At 34.4% G+C, this 9,402-nt stretch overlaps 1 protein-coding gene across 8 annotated transcripts; it reads left to right on the forward strand.

Annotated features, from left to right (window-relative positions):
* Nucleotides 1-1,679: 1,679 nt before the first annotated feature.
* LOC114388202 lies at nucleotides 1,680-8,288 on the forward strand. Of its 8 annotated transcripts, none has more exons than XM_028348558.1 (9): nucleotides 1,680-2,123; nucleotides 2,810-2,921; nucleotides 3,616-3,810; nucleotides 4,397-5,825; nucleotides 5,928-6,614; nucleotides 6,705-6,788; nucleotides 6,876-6,951; nucleotides 7,064-7,386; nucleotides 7,780-7,992. In XM_028348558.1, exons 4-9 carry the CDS (start codon nucleotides 4,506-4,508, stop codon nucleotides 7,990-7,992), a joined length of 2,703 nt encoding a protein of 900 aa, XP_028204359.1. In that variant the 5' UTR covers nucleotides 1,680-2,123; nucleotides 2,810-2,921; nucleotides 3,616-3,810; nucleotides 4,397-4,505. The 8 variants fall into 8 exon arrangements, with proteins under 8 accessions (XP_028204359.1, XP_028204358.1, XP_028204361.1 ...); XM_028348557.1 differs by having other exon boundaries at nucleotides 2,810-2,914; XM_028348560.1 differs by lacking the exon at nucleotides 3,616-3,810 and having other exon boundaries at nucleotides 2,810-2,914.
* The last annotated feature ends 1,114 nt before the right edge of the window (nucleotides 8,289-9,402 follow it).

Genomic DNA, 9,402 nt, shown 5'->3' on the forward strand with positions numbered 1-9,402 from the left:
AAAAAAATATTTTTAAATATAAAATATATATTACAATTAAATTTATAAAAAATACATATTTTTTTAACGTATAAAATATATTTTAAATTTGTAATAAATAATCAATATTGTGATATGCTGTTCTTTTTCAATATTGATAAAAGCTATCATGAAATAAATTTTTTCTTTTATTATTGTGATAAAAGCTATTTTTATGTGTAAATGAAAAAACTATTATAAAAGCCCACTAGTATAAGTTTTTTTAATACTATAGGTTCTTTGGATGCAATCCCGTTTGAGTATGATAGAAATACTATGAACCATAAAGGTTCACTACAACTTTTAAATTCTATTATAAACAACTTTTAATTAAAATGTCTACTACAACTTTCAATTCAAATAAATTATAATCCAATGGATCTCTCTACCTCAAATTAACTTATGCCATAAAATATGTCCTGATTTACAATGGGAAAGATGCCACCCTTAAATGAAACAAATTTTAGTAAGCAAGCTAAATTTTCCTTTATCTCTCTTCTCTCTATCTTAACGTTCATCATGTTTCAAGTGTCTTAAGGTCAAGCAATGGTAGATGAATTGAGATTTGGTTTAATGTGTTATAAAGGTGGGTAAATAAGAAAATAAAATGGAAAGGAAAAGAAAATAAATAAATAAATTTTAAACAATAATCAACTAATTAATCAACAATTATTTTTAAGAAAACACTTTGCTTTTAAATATTCAAATCAATAATAGGTAAACGTGTACATAGACTTCCTTTATCAAATTAGAAATATTTTTTATAGATTATATTCTGTTTCTAAATTAATTTTTATTTCTAAAAAAATTCATAATATTGTTAATTAAGTATCAAATAATAATACTTTAAATATTTTTACACATGAGTACATTTTTTATATCTTTTATTTATTTCATAATTTTATTTGGATTTCTAAATTATGATATGATGTAATTACTAAATATTTATATTTTCACAAGATTAAATAGTTGCGGCGAAATGGTGAGGAATTAGCAAAGGACAAAATGCATCTCAAAATTTAAAAATCTATTTTTATATTTGCGAGGGACAATATCCTTTGCAACGTAACAAGGGATTTGCATGGGAATATTCCCTCACTATGTTAAACCCTCTTTTCTAGATTTGTAATAAATATTTCCTTCGCAACTCAGTGCACAAATAGTGTGAGAATTATACTCTCGCAAAGTATAAATTGTGTTCATTATTTGTATGACGACTTTAGTGAGACTTTGACTTCCCTCATTATATTATTTTTTAACTAGACCAGGGGTTTAGCGATGAAATATTCCATTGCTAATTAGTGAATTTCTTGTTATATTTTTATGAAGTCATGCTTTAATGCATGATTTTAACATTTTTTTTAATGAAAAATAGTTATATATTATGACACGACTTTTAAATTCAAAGTGATATTTTGCAAAATCTATTTATCTAAAATTTTAAAAACTTATACATTTATGTAAATTTCTTAACAAATTACCCCAGTCAGGTTAAAAAAAAGTCATCTCAAAGCGTTCTCGTTTGTTGCGGTTTATGCCAATTTTATATGTTACTAATTTATATTTTTTATCAACTAATTAAATCAAATTCGGTAATAAATAAATAAAACATATGCACTTATCCAATCTTGCTCCGAAGTCCGAAGAGGGACAAAAGGAAAAAGAGTGAATTTTTAATTTTCTTTTCCCGAGTGTAAAGACTCGCTGAGTCAACTCACTAAATTCCACGATTCCATAAAATTTTAGCCAACTCGTAACATTCTCATCCACGACAGAAAAATAAAAAATAAAATACACAATTACAATAAAACATATTTGATTCTTTTATTTCCAATTATTATACTAGTAATTATTATTCATAGTATACTGTAAAGAAAATAATATGCATGAGAATTTACAACTAAAGCAAAAAATAAAAAGTAAAAAATAAAAAATCGGCATAACGCGGCCGGGTCGAGTTGAGAGTCTCACCCAGCCATTCACTAGCGACTCGCGATTCCGAAGCGATTTTCCTTTGCCGCCGAACGCCCAACGATTCCGCCGCCGGCTAGGGATTTCTCCGCCGGTGGTTCAACTTCGATCTTGGTCCTCTTCCTTTCGTTAAGGTTTATTTATTTCTTTATCTTCTTTATTCGATTCAGCTCTTTCACCTTTGTCTTCCACCTAGGGTTTCGTGGCATCGCCGATTTTTCAAAAAAAGGTAAAAGGAAATTGTGGTTTTGAGTTTTATGGAAACCCTAAGTGCTCAAGTGTTTGCTATATTTCTTCAGATTAAGTTTTCTCTCTTTCTGCTTCGAAGTTATGCGAAATCTTTTAAATTAGCTTAGTGATTGTGTTTTGGTTTGAATTTGAAGGATGAGAATGTGGTTAAAGAGATAGCATTGCAAGAAGGACTATTGTTAAATTATGCTTTGTAAATGAATAAAAGAGAGTGAATGTGGCAGTGTAGTGTATCATAAATGGGGATATATAAGGGGGAGGTGATATCTTTGAGTGTTGGTAAATGTGCCCCAATGTGCCTTTTGTGGTAAACACAGTTATTCATTCAAATGGGTTTTGCCTGCAACTGTTGTAAGCCAAGCTAACTAAATTCTCATACATTGTTGGTCATTTAATTATTTTTAAAAATTTACACATGTTAACAAACAGTCAAACACTCGAACAGGAATTAGGAAGTGAATCATGTACTATGTTAGGTTGCAGTGAGTTAGTTCTTTTATTTGTTTAATATTGCATGCAATTTCAAAATGAGTCTTGTTTTTTTTTTTTTTTAATTGGAGAATAAAATTAGAGACAGAGAAAGAAGACTGTAGAATCTCTTCAAGCTGGAATGGCCTTTGTATCGGGTGTTTTCTAGAGCTCATAGGTGCATAAAGATTGAATTTCCTAGGTTCTGGTAAGCGGTAAGCCCAAATGGAGGCTTTGGATTGTTCATATAATGTTGATGCAGTGAAATATCCCTCAATGCTAGTCCCATCTCTGCATCTGCAGAACATTTCAGTCTAGCGCTCTTTTAAAGATTATTGATTTATTGTCTAATTGTATATTTGTTGCTGATTCTTAATATCCTCTTGAATGCTGTACAATGTTCATCTGTTTCTAGTTTCTACAATGTGTTTTATGATTGTGTAGGATGTATTGTAACTGATGAAGTTGATGGTGTTCATGGTATCCAATATTTGCCCCTTGGCTTTCGTTGAAAGACTGCCTCCATGCTTATTTGAAAGTGTAGCTCATTGTTGATTTTATTCAATGCAGAAAAAGTTATTGATGTTTCTTTTGAATTACCCTTATCACCTTGGCTTTATCGTTTTTTCTGTGTTTTTTTTCTCCTTGCTTATATGGATGCATGTTGGCATGCTATCTTTGCTCCAATATTCAAACATCATCTGTTACTTGACAACCATGGATAATAATTTCTGACTAGCATGTAGTAAATTAGGAAGCACCAATACTTCAAAATGGTTGCTGTATGAGTATCTGATATCTATTGCATCAGATACTTTTTCTCATCTATATTCAGTTACTTCTAGTCATTACACTTGATAAGAGTCCCATGGTTCACTCTTCTCAACCCATACCTTCAACATTTTGTAGGTTCTTTGTGAGAAGGTAGTTAGCATGTAGCAGAGTTCTTCTGACATGGAGTGTAGACAGAAGTTCCAAATCTTCTTAGTATGAGAAGGGAAGACATCAAGCTGCATGTCTTATTTCTTAGTCTCAGTATAACTTTCTGGCTTTCTCTTAATTCAACATTTACTCACGAAGTTTTGATTCAGTTTAATCTTATAGGTAATCCAACTAAATCATGTTTTGGAAAGATTAATTTGATTTAGCCCCATAGTATATCGAGACGTAAGGAGATAAGTCATCTTGAGGTGTTGGACTTTACACAACCCTCTATCTGTTAAATGTCAGTAATCCCTGTTGGATGGCATCTTTGAAGATGCTTGTACCTCACACATGTGGTTAAGAAGCAACAACAAAGACCATGAGAAACGAACCACCAGACTATATGGGGCAGTGATGGTGTGTTTGGAAGGGGGGGAGGTGTTTGGATGGTGGAATAGCCATCTTTACATAGCAAGTCGTCATGATTATTATGTAGATTTTCCCTTTCTATTTTTTATGGTATGGCCTGTTTTAAAACATCTCCCATATATAATATTATCTAAAAATTTCAAGTTAAATTTTCTAAATGATTTAGGACCTACATTGGTTTCCACTTTTGCCCTCATTTTTATTTGATATTTGATTTTTAATCTTCCCTGCCCATCATATTTATGCTTTTATTTTTTATTTTTATACGATATTGCTTTAAAGCCTCAAGATCAGGGTACCTTACACTGTTACTTATACATTATTATTGCTGAAACAGGGAAGTCTCTCAGATTACTTGACATGTTGTAGTTTTGAAGTTTTATGTGCCTTGTATTCAGCATCAATGCATATATGAGTGGAATTATAATGGCTCTGCTTTGGATGTAATGGCTCCAATACGCTCCACTGGATTTGTTGATCCTGGTTGGGATCATGGCATTGCTCAAGATGAGCGGAAAAAGAAGGTTAGATGCAATTACTGTGGGAAAATAGTTAGTGGTGGGATATACAGATTAAAGCAGCATTTAGCCCGAGTTTCTGGTGAAGTAACATACTGTGAAAAGGCTCCTGATGAAGTCTACCTGAAAATGAAAGAAAATCTTGAAGGCTGCCGTTCCCATAAGAAACAAAAACAAGTTGACACACAAGCATATATGAATTTTCACTCTAATGATGATGAAGATGAAGAAGAGCAAGTTGGGTGTAGAAGCAAAGGGAAGCAATTGATGGATGATCGAAATGTATCTGTAAATTTGACTCCTCTTCGCTCCTTAGGATATGTTGACCCAGGGTGGGAGCATGGTGTTGCTCAGGACGAGAGAAAGAAGAAAGTCAAATGCAATTACTGTGAGAAAATTGTCAGTGGAGGTATTAATCGGTTTAAACAACATTTGGCTAGAATTCCTGGAGAGGTAGCACCTTGTAAAAGTGCTCCAGAAGATGTTTATCTGAAAATAAAAGAGAACATGAAATGGCATCGTACTGGGAGGAGACTTAGGAGGCCTGAGATTAAGGAATTGATGCCTTTCTATGCAAAGTCCGATAATGATGATGATGAGTGTGAGCTAGTAGAAGATTTGCATCATATGAACAAGGAAACTTTGATGGATGTTGATAAGAGATTCTCTAAAGATATAATGAAGACCTACAAGGGAGTGTCACATAGTACTGGTCCTGAACCAGTATTGAGAAGATCAAGATTGGATAATGTTTACCTGAAACTACCCAAGAATCAGACTCCTCAAGCTTACAAACAAGTAAAAGTTAAGACAGGGCCCACTAAGAAATTACGCAAGGAAGTTATTTCTTCAATTTGCAAGTTCTTTTACCATGCAGGGATTCCTATACAGGCTGCAGACTCCCTATATTTTCATAAAATGCTGGAAGTGGTTGGTCAATATGGACAAGGACTGGTGTGCCCAGCAAGCCAACTTATGTCTGGTCGCTTTTTGCAGGAGGAAATCAATTCTATTAAAAATTACCTTGTTGAATATAAGGCTTCCTGGGCAATCACTGGTTGCTCTATAATGGCAGATAGTTGGATAGATACACAGGGTAGGACAATTATTAACTTTCTTGTTTCTTGTCCTCATGGTGTATACTTTGTTTCTTCGGTTGATGCCACTAATGTAGTGGAAGATGCACCAAATTTATTCAAGCTTCTGGACAAAATAGTGGAAGAAGTAGGTGAGGAAAATGTAGTGCAGGTAAAATGTTCATTCTAATGTTGTGGCATCCTCATTCATCCTAAATATCACCTTGAAGCTGTTACTAATAATTGTTTCTCCTATTCCTCCCTTTTGATGTAGGTAATCACTGAAAATACTCCCAACTATAAGGCTGCTGGAAAAATGCTTGAAGAGAAGAGAAGGAATTTATTCTGGACCCCTAGTGCCACTTATTGTATTAATTGTATGCTTGAAGATTTTATGAAAATAAGATGTGTGGAAGAGTGCATGGAAAAGGGCCAGAAAATTACCAAACTAATATACAATCAAATATGGTTGTTAAATCTTATGAAAAGTGAATTTACCCGGGGCCAGGAGCTTCTAAAACCAGCTGCCACCCAGTTTGCCTCTAGCTTTGCTACACTACTGAGCTTGCTGGATCATCGAGTTGCTCTCAGAAGAATGTTTCTTTCCAACAAATGGATTTCATCCAGATTTTCCAGCTCAAATGAGGGGAAAGAGGTGGAAAAAATAGTTTTGAATGTCACATTTTGGAAGAAGATTCAGCATGTTAGGAAGTCAATAGATCCCATAATGCAAGTACTTCAAAAGCTTTATAGTGGTGAGAGCTTGTCAATGCCATATCTATATAACGATATGTACAGGGCAAAACTTGCAATCAAATCTGTTCATGGTGACGATGCACGTAAATATGAACCATTCTGGAAGGTCATAGACAGTCATTGGAATTCTCTGTTCTGTCACCCTCTTTACTTGGCTGCATACTTCTTAAATCCATCATACCGATATCGTCAGGATTTTGTGGCGGTATGTGAGAATATTCAATATTTCCTAGTGGTTGCTTATTTTCAAATTTTATTCAAGTTCTCTCCTGAAGTGATTGTTTGATGACTAAAGCATTCTGAGGTAGTACGAGGACTCAATGAATGCATTGTCCGGCTGGAGCCTGATAATATGAGACGGATATCCGCATCAATGCAGGTAATGTGTCCTTAATAACTGCTAGCTATCTGGCACCAACATTATTAGATATTTATTTTATCTGCTTTAAAGTGATGTCATCTCCAGATTGCTCATTATAATGCTGCACAAGACGACTTTGGAACTGAATTGGCAATTAGCACAAGAACAGGTCTAGAACCTGGTAAACTGCTATGTTGCTGTTAAAATGTTCTTATGACAATTAACTTTTTTGGAGGCACATTTATACTTCAGTAGGAGTTAATTAATTTCCTTTCTTTTTGTTATCTCTTTAGCTGCTTGGTGGCAACAGCACGGAATAAGTTGCTTAGAGTTGCAAAGAATAAGTGTACGCATATTAAGTCAAACATGCTCGTCCTTTGCATGTGAGCATGATTGGAGTATATATGATCAGATACGTTGCAAAAGACAAAATCGTCTATCTCAGAAGAAATTGAATGACATTATATATGTCCACTACAACTTGCGACTTAGAGAATGCCAATTAAGAAAAAGGTCCAGGGACTCGAAGTTGTCCTCTGTTGACAGTGTTCTGCAAGAGCATTTACTCGATGATTGGATAGTAGATACTAATGTGCAAAACTTTGATGTTGATAAGGTAATCAGTGCTTTCTGTGTTTTTGAACTTGTATGAATCAAAGCATTAATTGCTGTGAATTGGATTTATTATAAATAATTCATGGTTGACTTGACTTTCTTAAAGTTATCTTATTTTTATTCTTTAATGTACTAGTTGTTGTCACCTTCCAATTTCGAAGGGCTGAAAAGCCTAACCCAGTTAGGTCTGATGGATTGCTTATTTGAATGATAAGTTGAAATTTGATGTTATAAAAAACACGTGACTTTCATTTTCATGTTAAATATTGTATGGTTAGATATTGTAGTGCTCGAGATGCTTCACCATCATACAGTTGTGAAATATGCTCTTAAGCAATATGCATGGAGGATGTGGCTATACTGATGGAATATTTGTTTTGCTTTTGTTTTGTAGAATTTCCTATTTGGAGTTGAACTAGATGATGAATATGAAAACGATTCAATTGATTATGAAGATGGAGCTGCAAGGCATCTAAAGGGATCCCTTGAGCTGGTGACTATGGCTGATGTAGCAGTAGGATCACCAGATGTAGATCATGCTAACATTGATGCTGACACTGATGATGAGTCTGATCTGAATTATTTTGATGATGATTTGAGCGAGTAATTGACTTACATGGTTCTCATTTCGGAACAGTAATTATTTGGTCGCCTGGTTGTGAGCCCGTACTTGTAATTTTCCAGCGAAAAATCAAGATGTCTATCTTAGTGCGTACAATCATATTTATATCATTTTGGATCGTAATAATTTTAGATCGTTCTAACCAGTTCAAGAAGTTATTACTGTTATATAAGATCCTCAGTAAGAGCTGGCACGTAGTCATACCCATTGATGTTATTGTAAGGAAAATTGATACTATAAAATGTAAGAAATACAACATATATGTCATTAGATTTATAATATATTTGCCATTGGAGGAAAAAAAAAGAAGCTACTATCTCAAATGAATATCCCATGCTAAATTTTGTCATCCAAAGATACATATTCATTGGACAAGGTCTTTAGCTGACTAACCTATTTAGCGAATGTTTGTTTATGTTTTTTATTTAATTAGAATCTCGTGTGGTGGAATGAAAGTGTTCAGAGCAAAGTTAGAGTAAAAAAGGAATGTTTCAAGGAGTGGTCTAGGTGTAGAAATTCTGAAACTTGGGATAAGTATAAGATAGCTAGAAATGAAACCAAAAAGGCGGTGAGTGAGGCAAGAGCTCAAGCTTTTGACGGACTATACCAAGCTCTAGGAACCAGGGACGGAGAAAGATCTATATATAGGCTTGCTAAGGGTAGAGAGAGGAAGACTAGAGATTTGGATCACGTAAAGTGTGTTAAGGATGAAAAAGGTAAAGTCTTAGTGCATGAAAAAGATATCAAGGAAAGGTGGAAGGTGTATTTCCACAACTTATTTAATGATGGATATGGATATGACTCTAGCAGTCTAGACACAAGAGAAGAGGACCGAAACTATAAGTATTATCGTCGGATTCAGAAACAGGAAGTAAAGGAAGCGTTGAAAAGAATGAGTAACGGTAAGGCGGTGGGGCTAGACAACATACCTATTGAAGTGTGGAAAACTCTTGGAGATAGAGGTCTTGAGTGGCTCACCAAACTCTTTAATGAAATTATGAGGTCAAAACGCATGCCGGAGGAATGGAGGAGAAGCACGTTAGTGCCAATCTATAAGAACAAGGGGGATATACAAAATTGTGCAAATTATAGGGGAATCAAGCTCATGAGTCATACCATGAAATTATGGGAAAGAGTGATCGAACGGAGATTAAGAAAGGAGACTCAAGTTACTGAGAATCAATTTGGTTTCATGCCGGGAAGGTCGACCATGGAAGCGATTTATTTATTACGGCGGGTGATGGAGCAATATCGCATGGACCAACAAGACTTGCACTTGATTTTTATTGACTTGGAGAAAGCGTATGATAGAGTGCCTAGAGAGATTTTGTGGAAAGCTCTAGAGAAGAAAGGGGTTAGGGTTGCATATATTCGAGCTATCCAAGATATGTATGA

Source organism: Glycine soja, chromosome 15, assembly GCF_004193775.1.
Source record: "Glycine soja cultivar W05 chromosome 15, ASM419377v2, whole genome shotgun sequence".
NCBI classification, from domain to species: Eukaryota; Viridiplantae; Streptophyta; class Magnoliopsida; order Fabales; family Fabaceae; genus Glycine; species Glycine soja.